The sequence below is a fragment of the Larus michahellis genome, chromosome 3 (genome assembly GCF_964199755.1).
Source record: "Larus michahellis chromosome 3, bLarMic1.1, whole genome shotgun sequence".
In the NCBI taxonomy this organism is placed as follows: Eukaryota; Metazoa; Chordata; class Aves; order Charadriiformes; family Laridae; genus Larus; species Larus michahellis.
Window position 1 is genome coordinate 93511402 of NC_133898.1, and position 20509 is coordinate 93531910.

The 20509-nt window shown below is 38.3% G+C and overlaps 1 protein-coding gene across 1 annotated transcript in view; it reads left to right on the forward strand.

The window, feature by feature from the left end:
- Positions 1-20509, forward strand: part of ME1 (malic enzyme 1) — a 183327-nt gene that overhangs the window by 58885 nt on the left and 103933 nt on the right. The window contains exons 4-5 of the mRNA XM_074581272.1: positions 13546-13621; positions 14797-14958. Of these exons, the coding sequence (XP_074437373.1) occupies positions 13546-13621; positions 14797-14958 (238 nt within the window). The remainder of the gene's footprint in view (positions 1-13545; positions 13622-14796; positions 14959-20509) is intronic.

Genomic DNA, 20509 nt, shown 5'->3' on the forward strand with positions numbered 1-20509 from the left:
GACAGTTTGTGTGACTGTTATTAATGCAGTGCTTATTCGACCCTTCTCGTTTGGTTTGTTAAAAGAGTCATCTTGTGGATCTACGTGCAGAAAACTGGACAGAAAGTACATGATCCCAAGTTAAATGTCTTTATTCTGACTAATCTTTTCTCTCTAGTGCCAATACCACATAAAAGGTAGGCTATATCCGTTTCAACAAATAAACTATATCATTGCCTTTTAAAAATAGCAATATTCTTTTGGCAAGTTATAGTTTCATATCAATAATTAGGACTTGTACCAATACATAACCATGTCACTCTTCAATGTCTTCCTTTTTTCCTGAATTTTTAGGGAGATTTTGACTCTATGCCAGCCCACAATACTGCCTTCTGCTTACAAGCTTCCCCATTTCCCGAAGTAGTACATTCCTTAATGAAATGTACTTTAAGGGAGATTTTATTTAGTTTTCACACCTCTACTTGGCCAAAGACTTGTGAGCAACACTAAAGTATCAGGTAATACAGTACAGGAGAGGTCTACTTATTGGCTCTGCCCTGCTCCACTCAAGCAATATTTATCTACCAAAATTTTCCCATCATGAAACAGCCTCTGTCAACCTAACAGATTTATACAGCCCCCTAATTGTCAACACCATTTGGCCCCTGAAGCAAACCTTTTAAGAGTCACTTGCTTCAATAAGAGAGCCATAACTTTCCTTCATTCAACACCTTTTCAAGGACAGACTATCAAATCCCACGCAATGTTTGCAAATGGATGTTACTTCTTTACCTGTTGTGCAAAATAATAGATATAGTTGCCTCCCTTCTGCACTGAGGGGCTTTGGGCAATTGACAATAGTTTGCATATCAGTGGCCTGGAATTCTGCACCATCCTAGCACTCATTTAGTACTATACAGACAACTGGCAGCTTGTGCCACACGAGCAAACGGGATGGTCCAAGATTTTTTCAGGTGTCTCATCAGCCTTTGGAACAGCAGCTTGAATTTTCAGATTCTCTTATCCAGAGAGTGTGAATCCCTTTGTGGATGATCCTGGTAATGTCAGATCCTCTAAGACAGTGCTTAAAGTAAAGTGAGACACAGCACTGACACTGGTGGCTCCAGCATAAAGTGGGTGATAATTTTAGTTTTAAGATCTGAATCCCTTGTCTTGGAGACTTGAACTTTTTTGCCATGAATGGTCTTCAGTATATTGATGTCGACTTCTCACCAAAGCGTCTCAATCTCTCATCATTTGGAATGGCTTTCAGGGAAAGAACAGATCATTTTAATGTTTAGGAGCATACTTAGTAATAATAAATAAGTTTGTGCTGTCAGTCTCAGTTGCCCCATATTTTGCTCCAGCACTCTGGCCACCACATCACTGTGTATGATGTATATGTTAGTTTACTCCTAGGCTTCTCTCTAGAGCAATGCAACAGATTTGCTGCAGGAGGTGAGGTAAATCTTTCAGTGCAGCCAAATACAGCCAGAAACTATAAAGTTAGAAACTACTTTATCTATAAGAATAAATGAGAATAAATGGTCTGGGTTTTGGTGAAAAGAGGTCAGGAAGGGAGGAGAAGCCACAGCTTATTTATTGAGCCTGTTGTGCACGCCTTTGGTGCCAGGCATGCTTAGCCTTCTAGACTGACAAAAAAAAAAAGGTCCTTTTAGAAGACTTATATGTTACCTTGTGGTTTCTGTGGCTGTTAGCTGTTCTTGCAATGGGAAGTGTGTACGCTCACAGGCTATTCTCTTGCCCTTCTTTGCGCTGTTTAAACTTGCAATTCATTGCTTGAGAAGTACCAAGAAAAAGGTGTGTGTCTTTTTCTCCCTTCCTATGGCTATGCTGTGGAAGGGAAAGGGCTTACATAACGGGTTAAGACATAAATGGTATTACTGCATGTGTTTACAAGTAGGTATCACCACCAGTTACGGATGCATGGGTAGGCACCGTGAGCATGTTGCAGTGATTGATAAGCATTTAGTGTGGGGTTTTTTTATATTGAGATCTTCTTAGAGATAAAAGAGTCCTGCTCTCTGCCTCAGTGCAGAGTTTTTTCCAAGTCCCCAGTAATTCCCATTGCTATCTCCTGATGTTGCAAAACGAGGTACCCAGTAGTATTTCAGATGAGACACCAGTGACTTAGAAACATTACAATGCTTTATTAGCTCATTCTGTATATATCCCAGCTCACGTCCAGAGCATGTTTTCCTTTAGGGGTGTGCTTGCACTGGAATTTCTCCAGCTCTCGTTTTCTGTACATTTGTTGCACGTCCTTCAGCACCACCCAAATCCCCTGCTTACACATTCAGCAGCTTCTCTGTTCAAAAAATACTCTCATTACTCAGCAGTCCAACGTTGTCTCATTGTTGCATTTCCAATACAAGATATAGTAGCTTTGAAAAAACCCAACAATCAGTTATTCCTGTAACTGTATTGGGTGAAGTCCAAAAGAGGAAGGAAGAACCCCAGCAAAAACATTCTAACTTTGCAGTAGCTTGGATATTCTAACATCATTGCTGTCTATTTCTGTCTAGAAGCTTTCTAAATAGATAGGGTAAATAGGCCTTAAAATGGAAAATTGAAAGTGCGGAGAAGTCATAAAGATTTTCAGCCTTTAAGAGGGTAACAATGGGATGATTGTGTTTTTCAATGTATCTCGTGTTTCTCTATTTACAGCTAGATGCTTTTAGTTGGGGAGATTTTTACACAATGCTTTTGAGACAGCCATATGTCCCTGCTGATATGAGGCTTCTGGAAAAGGCAAGAGAAAAGTTTAGGGTTAGAAATGAACCCTTTTATTTCTTGCATGGCATCCATCCTTTTTAGCAAAGTTCTATAGCTTTTACAACTGTTCTTTTATGTGCGCTGTTCAATAAAAAGGGTCAGCAATGTGAATTATAATAAACTTAAAACAAACATAAAAAGACTAGGTCATAATAACTTTACCAAATCTATTGTAGAGTAGCATTAACGTAGTGTAATTTGCAGTTGGGTAGAGAAAGGTTAGTGAGTCATTTGTCATCCTGACCTCTGCCTGACCACAGGTCATGATCCTGACCAAACCGTTCTGTCATTCTATGAAATAACTAGAATATGAGCATGGGGGATTTGTGATTCTCAAGTAAATAGCATATCTAAAAGGATTTCAATTCTGCCCTATTTCCATTTGCAGCAAGCAATGCACCTGTTTCTGTTTTCAGTTTGCCACTTCACATAGAATGTAAAAATACTCCAGTGCACACACTAAAATGAAGTTCTTCTTGAGGATGGTTGTAACCTCAGTCATTAGGTGAGTGGTCAGTACATTGCATTCAAGCTTTACTGTGAAAGAAGTGTTACCTTTGAAAGATGAATGAATATATTGCCTATAGACTTTCCATGGCAGTGTCCTCAGAAAAGCCTGTGCCTCTTTTGATGTTGGACTTGAGCCTTCAAGTCCCTCGAACACCTAGGAAGCTCACAAATATTGTTTCAGAAAGAATTCTACTGTGACTGCTAGATGATGCTTTTTGAGTACCTCCATCACCGCATATGACTGCTTCCATGACTCCTCACTACATCCGTTCCATATCCTGTGCTGGGTTTTTTTCAAGTAGATCTATAGTAAAGGCTAGCAATAATATTAGCCATTTGTGTTAGCTGATACAGCATGCTGCAATTTTTCCCAAAAATGTTAATACAGACTTTATGAAATGAAAAACTTTACATGGGGTCATGACTGAATTTATATAAAAAGGAGGGAAAGTGCAAGACCATTTGCCTCTAATGTATGAGGTTAATTTTTATGACAGTGGGCCAGATACGTTCCAGATGTCTAATGCTTAAAATGTTACCTTGGGGTTCCATCTATTATATTTTTTTTCTCAAATTTTAAGATAAAGGCTTCTAGTAATTTTTAATCGAGTCAGAAAATCAAATATATTCCATTCCCTATAATTAAATGCACGTTATACAGACAATATAAATATAAATTTCCTTGGTTTTTCTGGTAGAATTTTAATACTCACTTGTTCCAAATGAGAAGAATTTCAGGGAAGAACTGATATGTTGGAACTTTGTTAACATTAAGTAACAGAGCATTAGAAATAATCATGTATGCCTCAGTTTCTCTGTCTGAGAGAGAGCTGGACCTGCAGCCTTTTTCCCATGTTAAAAGCTGTTGTTGGGTAGTCCTAAAAATTTTGTTTATCTTATACATTCATGCATGTTGTAAATTTAAAAGGAAATAAGAGCAGCAATAGTGCTACTGATCAGGTTGTTTGCATTTTTCTATTTTTAAAGCTTACATTTTTGAAAATGGAAAATACGGACAAAAAATGACGGAAATTATTGCAGCTTTGATATAGGTGCAGTAATTGTAATGAATTGGTTAAAATCAAGAGGCTAAAAGAAAACAATAAAAATTGGGTGTGAGATGGATGTACAGCCAACCCTTCTTATGCCCAGGACGTACTACCACAGCACTTTTTTGGAGTTCAAACTAAATCAATCTATATTTTGACTAGTTCTTGTAACATGTCATTGAATATTCCAAAACATTTTAGCTTAAGGTCTGTGTTTTAAAAGTACTCAAATTTTAACTAAGACTCTAACCTATGAGATTTCAGTTATTATATGCTTTTTAAAGAAGATTGTCTCAATAAGTCAAACACTTTTGTTTGTTTTGGAATGTACTCAGGCTTAGTTCTGGTTTTCAGAAAGTTTTTATGGATATGTGTAGCCTAAGTAAAACATTGTCCTTAAAGCTACTTCAGTTTTTGTTTCATAAAAAAATTGTCAAATGATGTTATAAGGCTACTCAGTGATCCCAACCACTAAAATATGAGCAAAAGGGAAATGCACAAAATACCAATAAAGAAAATTTCATAATTACTAGCTTCTTATGGTGAGACTAACGCAATATTCCAAATAATTGGAATTTAAGTTTAATACAAAACTAGTCACATTGTCACTAGAAAATGATTTATATTTTTGCATGCAAATTTATGAACAATAATCTTATCTTTAAATGTGACAGGGAAAAAATTGCTAGCCTGAGAAGTCAGTTCTGTGATAGGATTACTTGTTAGCGGGGAAACTCTGTGTTACTGTAAAGCACTAAGTGGGGCCTGAAATTCCTCATCTGCTCTTAAAGCTTCTTGTGTTTCCTGGGTAGCCATCAAAGCTCAGCTTGTTGGTCATGAGGGCAGAACAACAGAATAAACTGTCATGCATAAGCGGAATAGTTTTTGTAGTTAGAGAACATTTAACAAACGCCATTTAAATGCCAAGTAAAGAGGTGTACACCTTTGGTTTAGGATCAGAAGTAGTCTGTGCCTGTTGTCTCTGCATTGCTGATTACAGTAGAAAGAAGATGCTTGTAGCACAGTGTTTACTGGAAAATTATATCTGTCACCTTTTTATAACAAATGTTTTGCTGTCAGGTGTTCATCCTTTGTGCAAACAGCTCTCTAAAAGCATCATATCTAAAAGCATCTTGCTCAAAATTCCAGTTCTTTATCACATTAAACTGAGAATTCTTATTTTCTTGTGGCCAGGATATGGGTATTATAGAAGCAGGTGAGCAGCTGGATGAAAGCACCTCTCTGGGCAACCTGTTCCAGTGTTTCAGCACCCTCATTGTAAAAAATTTCATCCTTATATCTAGTCTTAAACTACTCTCTTTCAGTTAACAGCCATTACACCTTGTTTTATAGCAACAGTCCCTGCTAAAAAGTTTGTCCCCATCTCTCCTGTAGTCCCCCTTTAGGTACTGGAAGGCTGCAATAAGGTCTCCCTGGAGCCTTCTCTTCTCCAGGCTGAACAACCCCAACTCTCAGCCTGTCCCCATAGCAAAGGTGCTCCAGCCCTCTGTTCATCTTCATGGCCCTCCTCTGGACCCATTCCAACAGATCCATGTCCTTCTTATGTCCCTTAGGCGTGTCAGCTGCACACTCAGCTTGGTGTTGTCTAAAAACTTGCTGAGGGTGCAGTTTTGCAGACTCTCTTCTCTTTCCTCAAAACCCCATTTTGCAATACTTTATAGGTTTCCAGGCCATTCAGCAGAGGCTCAGGTCCAGGAAGGCTGAGCCCAGGGTCTCGCAGGAGGATGTGGTTGCAGGCCCAAAAACGGGACAGGGGCAGAGCAGAAGGTGGATGCATACGGACTTTGCTGGGATCTTCCCACTGGCACCTGATCCTGAGATCAGGGCTATGCTTTAGGTGGTTTGGTTGGCCTCGATGGACTCATCTGTTTAAAATGAAACCCAAGTGGTTTTGAACCCTTTGTGCCTCCTGCTGCTCTCTTGGGAGCTTCCTTTCCTGCAGGTCTCTCTGCGCTGCACTTGCCCCTTACCCACTCTGATGGCAAGTTGAGGCGCGTGTAAGCCAGACATATTAATAAGTGCAACAAATAACTTGCAGGAATATTAAAACCAGTGTGGATGTAGGGGAATCCAGAATGGATTATTTTGCATTAGCAGGACGTTATGCTTCTCCCTCAGATAATGCTCTGAGAGATCACGGATTTACTGTGAGAACCCGAGGAAGATGCTGTTATGCTCTAGCAGGCAGTAAACTCAAGCCCATCTTTTTTTTTTCTGTTTGAATTAGAAGTCTATAACTGAGTCAAATATTAAAATTAGAGTAAAATTAAAGCAGAAAATGATTTGAATGTAATTTCTGTGAATGATAGGAGAATAGACTATGAAGTAACTGAGTCTGAATAATTGCTTGCTTTTCAATTCAAATGGCATTATTTTTAATCTCGTCTACTATTTTAGTAGTTGCAGGGCACAGTACTCATGCTATACCTATATTCAGTTCTATTCAATGTAAAAGTTTTTGAGGAAGAAAATGTCCATTTTATAAGATTTAAAAATCGCTCCAATAATTTCTTTGCTGTCTCTTTGTTACTTCTCTCCCTCGATGTAATGCTTACAATACGAAACGTTGTTTGGTTTTGTTTTAAGATTAAATAGTTTGGGTTTATCTTAAAATGTGCAGGTGGTAAATTGAGCTCTTTTTCAGAGTGTTATGCCCACCTTTATGTACTAAAATACAAGAGATTTATTTTCAATCTCTGTCTGCTGATATGGTTTCCACTGACAGCAGGGATAGGTTTCTGTGTATGTTTGAAATGTCGCACAATCCAAAAAAGCATTTGATTTTAGGAACAGTGAACTCTGCTAGACAAGCTATTTTCTTTTTACTGCTAACACTCCTAGGGAAAATTCATGGTCTTTGCCAAATTTTTACCTCAGGGGAAGCCAAGGCAAAGTAACTGCTCTAGCTGACCCTGCCTGGGGAGGGGGCTTGGACTGGGTGATCTCCAGAGGTCCTAACCAACCTTGATGATGCTGTGATCTCTCTGCCTTTGGGATGCGGGTCTCGAAGATGTTGCTGTACGCAAACAGCTCAAGCCTGGGTGAAACAGCTCTGCTCTGTGCCTGGATGCTCACTGGCAATCTTGTATGACAAGTTTAACCTGGACTCTTTCACATCAGCCTGCCTGCCTCCTGACTTCTTACCTCTTAGCACTGCAGCTCCTTGCATTAAGAACTGCTCTATCGCTGTGACATAAATTGGGTGGTTTCCTTCGTTCCTTTGCAGCAGATAAGGTCTGCTCTACAAATGGAAGATAGTGTCTCTTTTCAGAAGTGACTTCTTAATTAAAGTGGATATGCCCTAAGAAGAAGCCTTTTTAATAAGTCTTCACTTTTGTCCTTGTTAATGGTTATTGAGAGCAAATGATGGTGATTTAAAGGTCAATGAAAACTGGCTTAAAGGACACTATTGTCTAACTACTGGAAATATTCCATGTTTCAATGAGCCAGGGCAGCACAAGTTGTTGAAGTAAATAGAAGGACAGTGATCTCACTTGTTTGAGTGCTTCACAGTTTAAATAACATTTAAAAGCTTTTTGAAAAATGCATCATTAGCATCGTAAGATTCCTAGTAGATACATGGGTGATGTTGATGGTTCTTCTGGCAATTAATATTAGCATAAAATAATACAAACATGATAGCTATTGAAGCAGAACAGTGGGTTATTTTTTGTCCTAAAAATGAATGGGTCTGGCTGTGGTAAACCATTCTCTCATTCACAATCTTCAAATAGTTCTATTTGTGTCTATTAGAGTGTAAGTAATTAAGTTATTTATTGAGCAACTGTCAGAAGAATTTAAGTAGCTTCTGGAGCAAAACAGCTCTGGCTTTTAAAACACAGTATTTCTCAAAGTCTGCCTCTTCTTTTTCAAACAAACACATCCCATTGAATTGCCATTATGTGGTTAAGCAACAATACATAAAAACTGGTTGTCTAGATGAACGATACTTTAGGAATATAGTTAAATCAACAAATTCATGTTTTAAGAAGTGAATATAAAGAAGATACGATTTGATCTACTCTGCCGCTGTGTGAAAAGGATGCATCGTTACAGTCTGAATATTTAGATCACAAAGTGCTGTGCTGTTTGCTTTTGTAAGTAAAGGAGGTGAGGCGCTAATTAAAAAGCAGTGTTATCTAGACATACAATAATGAGTATCTTATATAATTGATTCAAAAAGTCTGTGATGACAAAGTCCATGAAGTGTTGTTTTTCCTATGAAGTATTCTTAATTTTCATCTGGAATAGTTTGAGGTGGATGTTATGGTTTCCAAAATGAAGTAGAGACTTTGGGATTATTAGCAAAGCGACAAGCTATAATTGCTTTATGTACCATGTAAAATTGGTTTTAAAGTTTTGCTGTGTAAACCTTGTAATGTTTTACTCAGGTTATTTAAAAAATGTAATTTTTTTTTTTTTTTTTGAATGAGAGCAGTTGAGGAATTACTTCATCGGGTTGCTTTTTATTGTACAAAGGTCTGGCTTCTTTGCCCAGTTCTGGAGCCTGAGTTGACCCGATTTGCATTCTGACAAAGTGAAAGCAAAATTTTTCAATCAAAAAAGGTTCCTTTTGCGAAAGTCTGTGTGCACTCAGGGTAGCATTGTAGAGATTACATGCTTTGGTAGCAAGGATCAGGCTCTCAGAGGGTGTGAGAGTCCAGACTCGTTGGAGAAAGGTAATAGGACAGCACCCATATGCAGTTTTTTTCTCTTTTTCATTTGCCTTCAGTCTGTAATGCTATGGGCAACTTCTCCCTTTTTTTACTCTCACCTGCTCTGTTGGGTTACCATTTATAAAATACATGATGTATGCGAGCTCTGGAGACTGTTTCAGGTACAGAAGGGCTGATGGGACGATGTCTGTGTGATTTGCCCGCTTCCTGGAGATGGATCAGGAGCGTTACAGCTGCCGTCTTGCAAGTTAATGAACGTCAGCCCCTGGTTCCCCACTTCCCCAATCCCACATGGGGTGGGAGAGGGGATGTGCTGAGACCTGACGGTGGGTCTCGGGGCAGCCCTGGCTGTATTTGAAAATGCATCCAGTCCAACTGGGTTGTGACATTTTGGCAACTAAGTTTGCTGGGAGGAAAACACATGGTGTGGGCATTTTATATGATGACAGGAGACCATATTGAACAGTTACAATGGCAAATGTTATTATTTCTTGGTGAAAAAAAGAGCAGACTGTTCTTCTGGAGTATATAGGTACTCTGAGTTTCTCACACAATTTTTGTATTGTATCGCTTTGTATAATTTTAACAAAAATAGGAGTGAATTGCAACAGGGACTATGGAAATAGTTGACCTCTTTCTTGCAAAGAGCAGGAGTTTAAGAAAGTCTAGGCTCAGAAATTAGCTGAGGCTGGTCCCTGAGATTTTTTATTATTATTATTTTTAAGCGTGTTGATTTAGGCTGCCTGGGAAAGTGAAGTCACCTCTATTATAATTCTATGTACAGTTCATAAATTCAAGTAACAGTTTTGAACATGTAGGGTTGTGAGAAAAGTTTGAACTTTTTTTCATTAAAAAATGTTTGGCATTTTCTGAGACATGTTAGATTGCCTCCCTTTATTGTTATAAGAGGAAAGAAAGGATTATTCTGTTACTGTGACACATTTTTCTAAACTATGCTTTAATAGAAAATAGCGAAATACATTGCTGGTGGAACATTATTTCCTTGAAGCACAATAAACAAATACTCCATTTAATTCTGTTTACTTTGTTCTCACAGATCAGAGTTCTAATAAAACAGAGCCAAATTATGTGATGTAGAATGACCTCCACATAACTGGTAAAATCTGCTCAGTGACCCAAAATAGATCCACCCTTTGTTGAGTGGATCCTGATGTCCTAGCGTGGGTTCTCCCCTCACTCTTCATGGCTGTGGTCTTAGTGGTGGTGTGACAAGAAGAAAGGAGGCATAGTTATTTATTCGCGTAATTATTCCTCCACTGTAGTTTCATATATCACCTAGCTATCTGAAGTGGGCTTAAGTAGAAGTGATCCCTTTGGCTAGACCAGTATAAACCAGTGCTGAACTGAAGGCTAGCTGGGGCCAAAGTGACTGAATATGAGTCCTTCTGCATATGCGCTCAGACAAGTTCCAGGTAGATTTGCATTATTGTTATTATTAACATTATACTCAAATGGATAATTTTGTCTTATTTCTGGACTGAAATACACATATAATTTAATCCAATTTAAATTGTGTAGCTTGCCCCTTTCTTGCTTCTTCTCATGGCTGTGCTGTGACAGCCAAAGAATAACTATAATGTCTGCTATGTAGCCAAATAGTTGGCTGCCTTGTTAGGTTGTGTGACCCTATCCCACTTGTAATAGCCTTGTGCAGTTGGTGCTTTTCCTGGACCTGGTGTGACCTCATGGAAAAGAAAAAATAAGTCGTGCTACCTTTTGGTGGTTGCCTGCAGGTGGAATTGCCAGCGAGTTCAATCATGGTAACGTAGATTGAATATTCTTGTGGCTGATGCTGTTGCAAGCTGGGATTCCTCTTGTAACCTGGTGTAGCTTCTTGCGGAGGACACCTTAAAGGAGAAAAGTGGTTTAACTAAAGAAATGAAAGATAAGGAAAACAGATCCAGATAACTGAATAAAAGATTCTTGTCTCTTAAGTCCACAGATATTTTCCCAGTCAGGACAATGCATCCAGAAACGTTTTACTAATCTACAGAAAGAATGGAGGGAAGGGGAGAAGGAGGGAAGTGAAATGCTTTCAACATGACTCTGTTTACACTTCAGCCCCTATTTTCCATTGTTGTTTGAATGTGATCCTGCTTGAACAGATTTCTGAAAAACGCTCTCAATACTTATTCAAAGGTCCTTACAAATGTTCTAACAAAATTCCTTCTGGAGGAGCCACCCTGCCTTTATTTTCCTCTGCCAGGGAATTTATTCCATGGAGACCTCTCTCCCTAGCTTGCAAGGAAGGGGTCATTTAACCACACTGGGCTGGGCTGCCGCTCTTTAGAAAATCAATACAAAATCTTGCTTCATTTAACACGAATCTATTAGGTCGGTGTAAATTGGAGGGCGAGGAGATGGAGAGGGGTGATGCCTCTAGGTAGCTTTTCTCCTGCTCTCTTCGTTTTCTTTCGCACGCTTATCTCTCACGATTGACTGTCTCTTGAGGCTGGCAATTGTGATAAACTATGTTTTATGATTTAACATATTAACATATGATTTAACTGATTTTACACAGCGTTTTATAAAATGACTCACTGTACAATACATCAGAAAGGAAGCACCCACATTTATTTTGCTTTGCTGCGTTTCACTGTTAGGACCATCTTTTTTGTCAGGTCGCTGGCTCACAAACAGAAATGCTGGTAGGCTGTAAATACCACAACTTCTGCAAAGTGCTGTAAATATTTGCCCTCCCGCTCCCGAGGACTGTCACTTCCACTGGGGTGGAGGAATGAATCCGATGACAGGCGTTACTTCGTAAGGGACAACCGATAGATGTAATCATGCAGCCTGGTGTGTTTGTTCTGAGCATGGGGAGTGGAAGCAGAAGGGGCAGAGTTCCCAGTTCTAGGGGGAAATGCATAAAATGAAACCTAAACAGTTAAAAATATCTAACCAGAAATGACTGATTGGGGGTTTTTTTTGTTCCTTTATACAGTGCATATGTATTTTTCTTTTCAACATGACAGTTTTTACTTAATTAGCTACTTGAGGCAGCAGTTTCTGTTTCTGAATCATTAGCTTTAAGATAAGAAATACTTTGGCTAACTGTAATGTGTCTTACACTGCCTTTTGTCTAAAACAATAAACAATTTCAATTGTATATTTTTTGACATCGAAGAGGAGAAGACACTTAAATATGAAATTAAATCTAAAATTCAATATAAAAATATATATCCCATGATAATTTTTATGTATAATCTAATATGTATGAAATATATAAACATATGACATTAAATACAATTTTTGGACTCGTTTTGGTGTTTTGACTAATATACTTTTTAGCATTGCAGGAAATTTTTTGCTTGGCTTGGAATACTTGCAGTTATATCTGAAAAGCATCTCCCTGAGTTATTAGTTTTATTTAGACCCACACGGGCACGTACCCACTTCTATGAATACAGAGATATTGTAGTAGACTTAAATTATTTTTCAACAGTCTTCTCTAATTTTTACTTTACAATTTTTATGATAGGTGGATGAAATGCTTTAAAGTAATTCCAGAAGACAGCTCCTTATACTTACTAGTGCAAAGTTTAATTACAAGAAGGCATCTTTGGCGTGTTTTCATCACGGATGTTTTCTTCATGGTTTTCGAGAGATTGACTTTAGTGTGAGAATTTTTTCCCACTACCTCATATGAGAAAAATAGATAAGAAATGGAATTAAATTAGGTCTGAGTGGATCTGGATATATAGCTGCATGTCAAGTAAATTGAATGAAGAATAAAATGCTGAAGAGTAGGATAAGATACTCTATTGATTTTGCTTCTATAATACATAAAAATAAGAAATGAGAATTACACTTTTCTCTCATTTTCTTTTATACTCTTCTGTAGTGGTGGAACTAAAGGCCAATTTGCAAATACTCTTCAAAGTAAAAATTTGGTATGCTTAGCACTGTAAGATGTGCTACGTGCTTTCAAATCGAAGAGTTTTTCATATAGAGATATAGAGAAGATAATTTCCCACTTTTGTAGGTGTCAAAGGGACAATCTAATTAAAAAGGCAGGCTGTTTTCTAAACACATAACTGAATGTTCTTGAATTATTTTATGTAATGGTAATATATGGCTTATTTCAGGTTTGTTCATAGATTAAAACTTTGGCCTATTCTTGTCTGTAAACTTTATGACTATGGGGGAACTAGTGATAACTGTCATATGGACACATTTTGTGGTCTGGGACAATTAACGAACACATTTGAACAGATAAGTGCTCAGCGAGTTTTAAAATCAAACTTAGCAATTTTCAGAAATTACTCTTACAGGTTCTCACTGCTCAGTGAAGTTTTACTGAGTTACGTGTCTCTGACTTCTAGGAAATGCAGACATTTAATTTACTCATTCATACAAAATTGAGCACTTATTGAACTGAATCTATGTAAGTTGGAAACACATTTTCATAGAGTTAATTTATTATTTAATTGATTTATACTGAAGTATTTAATTGCCTTTTTATATGAAAAGCATATTTTTTTTATTTGCAGAGGCCTTTTTATTACTATCCATGACCGGGGACACATCGCTACAATGCTTAAATCCTGGCCAGAAAGTGTCATCAAGGTAAGTTCAGTTTTAGTTGCATGACAAAGCTGACACTGGTTTGCACCCAAAGTGACTTGGTTAAGATACTTTTACAAGCTTTTTATCAATTAGATTTCAGTGATTTCTTAGCTCATTTTTTAAATAGAAACAATCCTGTAACAGACAATGTTTGAGACTTTTAAACCCTTGTTTAGCTGTAGGCAACCTTTACTGATTAATTGGTCAATTACATCATTGACTTATGCATTAAAAAAAAACCCTGAATGCTTTTTCTGCATTTCAGGGAATCACAGAGTGGTTGTGGTAGGACGGTGGCACCTCTGGAGATCATCTAGTTCATCCTTTTGCTCAAGCAGGGTCAGCCAGGGCAGGTTACTCAGGGCCGTGTCCAGCTGAGTTTTGAGTATCTCCAAAGGTGGAGACCCCACAAGATCTCTTGGCAACCTGATCTAGTGTTTGGGTTAATAGTTCTCCACATATGATACCTGATGAGTTCTCTCACAAAAAAAATATTAAATTTCCAACTAAAATGGCTTGTTACAGAGTCTGACAAGGAAATTATTGTGTTGTCAGCTGCTTGCCATACTGAGCACTTCTGTCCTTTACTATGAAAAATTTTCCTTTTTAGCAGTTTAGTGGAGTTTACTGAGTTCCTGTATTTATGTCAATGAGAACACATACTTCCTCATACATACAAGTATGATGGAATGTGTTATTTGCTCAAGGGAAGAATACATACATCTTTGAAGGGTAAGAACTAGGTGGCTGTAGACAGCCCTCTTGAAGGCTAGCAGGAGTGGCTGGCTCTGATTCTGCTGAAAACAGCCATGACAAAACCCAGGAGTCCAGACTTCTTTTTTTGTAGATAACTTCCTTTCCCTTCCTATTCTGTTCTCATACTTTTGACAGAAAAACATAAGAGGGAACAATTGCAATTTCCTTGTAACGTAATACTAAATAAGTCTCTTGTGTATTCTTTAAAGTTTTTTATGAACGTCCCATTTACAGTGAAGCAAGAGTCTAAAATAGCGTAATACACGGTGAAATACAATAAAACAATTCTGAGCCTTTGCTGGACTATTAATTTGTTTGTACCTGTTACGATTTTTTACATGAAAATTAAAATATGATGATAAGAAGATAATGGGATACTTAGTACATACAAGCAAAGAAGCTTTTGTTTCTTCCTCCAGGCTATTGTGGTGACAGATGGAGAACGTATTCTTGGTCTTGGAGACCTTGGCTGTTATGGAATGGGCATCCCAGTTGGCAAACTGGCACTTTATACGGCATGTGGAGGAGTAAAACCTCATGAGTGTCTACCAGTGATGTTGGATGTGGGAACAGATAACGAGGTAAATCCTTTTCTGAGGTGTATCGAATATTAGCTGGTTGAGGGAACTGTAGAAAAGCTGAATTGTAAAAAGTTGTTTTTCTTTGTTATGATACTGACTTTGATTATGTGCAACCAAAAAAGTCCTGAGGAAAAAGTCTTATCCTGATGCACAGTGTAGGCTGTTTTGTAAGGCTCAAGTAATTAAGGACGCTGTTGTCCGTGAAAATGTGCTGCATACATCGTACATGTTAAAAAGTGGTATGGGAAACTGGATCTCAAGAAGAGGGGGACGATAGAGTTAAAAACACAATTTAAGGCAGCATTCTTTCTCCACTTCTGCTGCAGAATTCCTCTGCAGTGATTTCAGATGTGAATTCTGACGGTGCCCCTCATTTTGGTGAACAGCTTGAAGCCATAGCCTGATCTGTGCTGGGAATGCATGTCTATGCACTTCAGTTGTACATTAACTTTTGCTATAGAAAGCACTGTGATGCTATGAAATTTCCCCAAATGAGGTTCTAGTGCTTCAAGTAAGTGGAGCTTGCCCTCTTAACTTGTCTTCCCATTTGTGTGAAGTGCAGAGATTTAAAGTTGTTGAAAATTGGCTTTGTTATTTCCAGGGCTCCTGGGATTACTAGTTAATTACGTGGCCCCTGTTCTTCCTTCTTTTTTCTTTTTTTATTTTTTTAAGAATACTTGAATTAGTGACTCTGAATGATGTCAAATTAAATATCACCAGGAATATCATTATGCTTTAGCAGAAATAAACAGATGTTATACTATAAATGATGCAAGTGTTAAACTTTATGCATGATAGATGTATCAGATTGATGTGTTTTATAGACAAATAAAGCATTCCTGTACAAGTAAATTCAGCTGGGACTTCTAGATTGTTGGGTTGGGTGTGTGTGTCTTTAGCTTTATATACACACCTCCACCCCCACCCCACTGGGGTAATTTAGACAATACATCATGAAAGCATTACTGGACTGAGAAATAGCTTGCTACCCTCTCTCTCTGTCCCCCAGGACCCCCCTTCTGAAAGTGGACAGACTTAACTTGTGAGAGGTATCGGAACACTGTAGCACATAGCCATATCAAATCACATACAAGCCTCATTAGCTATAAAATGTTTTTATTCCTGATTTGAGCAGCTGGGCCAGTTATCTAATCTGCTGTCAACTGTTTCTATACAGTTAACTGGATCATCTACTTCTGATACTGCAGTAGGCTTTACATTTTGCTTTTATGCTTGAGTTTCATGGTAATTTGTAATTTTTCATAGCATATTATGTTCTTGAAAGATGTCAAACATATATATATACATCTACACACACAAATACCAAAAAAAAGCATACCCAATCCAGTAGCTCAACTTTCATGTCAGTCGTCTTGTGACTAAACAATGAGTTCAATGCATATGAAAGAGTGGCAAACCTGAAGTGTTACAAGATGCATAAAAATTGTTTGAGCTGAGGTGTGTTGAGGCTCTGAAATATTCACCTTCTGATCAGGAGGATGCCTTTTGTTGTTTCACTTTGGAATATGGCTTCTTAATTTAGGACCATATTATGAACTGCTTCAGTTTAGTCGTACAATGCAATTAGAGGCTGAGCGTGTTTTAGTCCCCAACCAGCACGGTGGTTGTACAACGTGTAGGACGGAACTGCTTCTGTTGGGGTACTTTTTGTTCCTGCATAGGTGTGTATGAAGCTCAGACATGCCTGTGCTGCCCGACAGTCTAAAATCCCCAGCTCAATAAACTGGTACAAGAGATCTTAAGCTAAGTTTGAATGAATGGGATGTTGGGTAAAGAGTTATTTTTGTTGGTTTGTTTTCAGTTCTGTAGCAGATGCAAGGAGGTATATTAGCTTATGGTTCAGTGCCGTTTATCATGCAGCGCTACAGGATTGGGGCAGAGAGGCTCGAAAGCAGCCCGGCAGAAAAGGACTTGGGAGTGTTGGTTGACAGCCGGCTGAATATGAGCCAGCAGTGTGCCCAGGTGGCCAAGAAGGCCAACAGCATCCTAGCCTGTATCAGGAAGAGTGTGGTGAGCCGGACTAGGGAAGTGATCATCCCCCTGTACTCGGCACTGGTGAGGCCCCACCTCGAGTACTGTGTTCAGTTTTGGGCCCCTCGCTACAAGAGGGACATTGAGGTGTTGGAGCGTGTCCAGAGAAGGGCTACAAAGCTGGTGAGGGGTCTGGAGGACAAACCTTATGAGGAACGACTGAGGGAGCTGGGGTTGTTTAGCCTGGAGAAGAGGAGGCTGGGGGGAGACCTTATCACCCTCTACAACTACCTGAAAGGAGGTTGTAGAGAGATGGGGGCTGACCTCTTCTCCCTGGTGACAAGTGATAGGACGAGGGGAAACGGGTTCAAGTTACGTCAGGGGAGGTTTAGATTAGATATTAGGAGACATTTTTTCACTGAAAGGGTTATTAAACATTGGAATAGGCTGCCCAGGGAGGTGGTGGATTCACCATCCCTGGAGGTGTTTAAAAAAAGGGTAGATGGGGCACTTAGGGACATGGTTTAGAAGTGGCTCTTGCCAGGGTAGGCTAAAGGTTGGACTCGATGATCTTAAAGGTCCCTTCCAACCTCAACAATTCTATGATTCTATGATTATGCTCATCTGGGTTTTTGCAGGGGTGAGGAGAAGTCAGCAGCATGAGAGAAATCAAGGCTGTGAATTATGGTTGGGTTATGGTCATTTCTGGAGGCAGCATAATTGTTCTTTAGGGTTGTGCTAGACTACACTTCAAAACGTAGATGTTTGGTGGCTTTTTCCAGTGGGGAGTGGTTGCTCAGATGTTTAAGCATTTATCTAACAGCTGTGACTGGGAATGACACCTCTGAATTCTGATGTAGGATTATGAATGTATGGGACTCTGTTGGCGTACCCCTTGTCTGAAGAGACTGCACAGGCCTGGTAATATTCATTAATTGGAGCTCAGGTGCAAGTTCCCTGGCTACTTTTGTCAAAGTCAAGGATCCTGGGGCACCAGCTCGCTTAATTTCTTCCCTCTAATACCCTCGCCCTCCCCCAGCAGCACATCCCTGTTCCCTCCCTAATGCTGGTGTTCATATAAGCAGGTGGTGAGCCACTGCAGAGAGCTGAAATGACTGAAAAGCAATCACATTTTGCTGGCTAAGCTGGTTATATTAGGTCAAGCTGCTGTGGAATTGCACTGCAATTCCTTATCTTAAAATCCAAACCTCTTGGACAAATAACTGTATTTTTATGCTATATTTTCTTACTCTACCCAGGATTTTCCATAATAAGACACAATAGAAATCACTCTCCTAACTTGAGCGCATATAAATAATAATTATGCTGAACATGTTTTTTGAAATGTGCAGATGTTTTCCATTTAGATTAATTCCTTTTCCCTTTCTGTGGGGGCCTCAGTGCTTTAAAATAAGTTTTAAAATATGTATTTTTGGCAACTATATTGTGATCGTGCACAACCTGCAAATTCTTCAGAAAGATTAAATCTTACTCCAAAGCAGATTGCAGGAAAAAACTTCACAGATTCTCATCCTATATTGTTTTATTGTGTACGGGACCCAAAACAATAACTCTGAGGAGCAACTCACTCAATTTCTGATGATTTTTAAAAGCCTTGTTACTGTTAGTTTTCGCAGAGGTATTTTTAGCTGCTCATAAAACTAAGGAAGAAGAGAGGCAAATAAACCATTTTTGTACAATTGCCTAGATAATAAGCAAGAGAAATGGAAACTGCTTACTTATGAATAAAAATTGACCTAGTAGAAACACTTGCCTGACCAAACTAATAAATTACTCCATGTAATCAGTGTGGGCCTGAGCGTCCAAAACAAGTGGTGTTGACCACTGCCAAAAACAATATGCCTGTTTCGTAAGTCATTGGCAAATTGGAGTCAAGTAATCGCTAATAAGACATTTTTATCCAAAGCATTTAAAACATTATTTGGAGTATTAGTTATTTACTACAGAACATGACAATCTCACTAAAAGTTGTCCCTTACCCTGTAGGCATGTATTTTTCAGGTGTGAGGACGGTGCTTCTCAGGTGGGATTTCAATCCAAGCAAAACATATTCAGGCATCAGTCTCAATACAGACATGGAAGTGTTGTTGGAAATCCTGAGGTGATGTGGTCTCCAGATTGTGGGCATTCATTTAATGTTATAGAGGTGTATGTTAATCACTTTGAAATGGTTGAAGAAACAGATTGCAGAAGAGAAAATGAATAATTGTCAAGGTACAAGCAACTACAACTTTAATGGAGACCTACCTGAAACACAGGTGCTCAGCACTGTAAGTGGGATGGTTTAAAGATGACAGAAATAATCAAGATGAATCAAGGGAAAATGTTTAAACATTAAAATGCCAATAATGATTGTTCGTTACTTAAAACATCTTATTAAACTCTCACAAAATAAACAATATTGAGGTAAGCCTCTTGGGTAAAAATCAGCCTGGCTTACAGGGATGTGAAAACTGGCAGTTAAAAAAACCCAAACAGCAAACAGCAAAACCCAATAATAGAAACGAAGTTCAAAAACTGGGTTTTTAGGCAATAAAAAAGCAAAAGACACTAAAGAAAAGAAATTTAATCCATATTAATTATGAACAGTAACAATGAGATTTTCTGCTGTTCCTGATGCTTTACCTTAATGGTGGTACTGGTGGAAGTATTAGATTGTCAGTATAAATGTGGTAGATATTTTTAAAATGTCAGTTTTATGTGTCTTGGAGAGAAGTCTTATTTTCCATTTTATTAACAGCAAATGAATATGTTAAACAAAAGCTTTAAAAATTTGTCAAGATCCTTAAATTGGAATGTCCAAATAAGCTTTGGCTAGTTCTTTGAAAAAAAACTCTGGTAAAAGGTTTCTGGACCATGCTGAACTGAGTGGGGAAGAATTTTTGATTATATCTGGGATAAAATGAGAAGTTCAGGAAGATTGCATTAAAATTAAAGCTCCTATTTAAACTACAATGGTCCTGGTTGCTGTAACCTTAGATAAAGAATTGAGTAAAATGAGAAAATTTCACTAACCAAGAAATGAGGGAAAAATAACTCTTGCTGAGCATGGGCTTATTAAAAACAATTTTAATCTAATGTTAAAGTGAGTTTACAGATTCTTGGTTGACTCTTATTTTTTACCTTCAGTAATACATTTGAATTCATACTGTTCCTTATAAGAAGCTGGACCAATGAAAAAACAAAGCAGGCCTCCTGTGTTACTAGAGAAAATGCGATTTAAAACAGAAGTTTCTGTGAGGAATAACAAAATAGTTGTGGTTTTATGGTATTTCAGGGGTTTTCTTTCAGCTCTGCAATGTTTAATATCTTTATCAATGACTTGGAGGCAATATTTTTAGTGTCCAAGGGCCATAGAAAAGACAGGGTTTAGGTAAAGTACTATTACGCAGCCAGAGCAGGAATGAAATGTACCAAGACTGATGGCTTGTTTTATGTAGAAGTCAAATCGGTGGTGAAAGGGTTTCTTCTGACCATAAAAATCTTAATTTAATAATGGATGCATAACAGAGGAATGAGAACTGTGTTTATCTGGTAC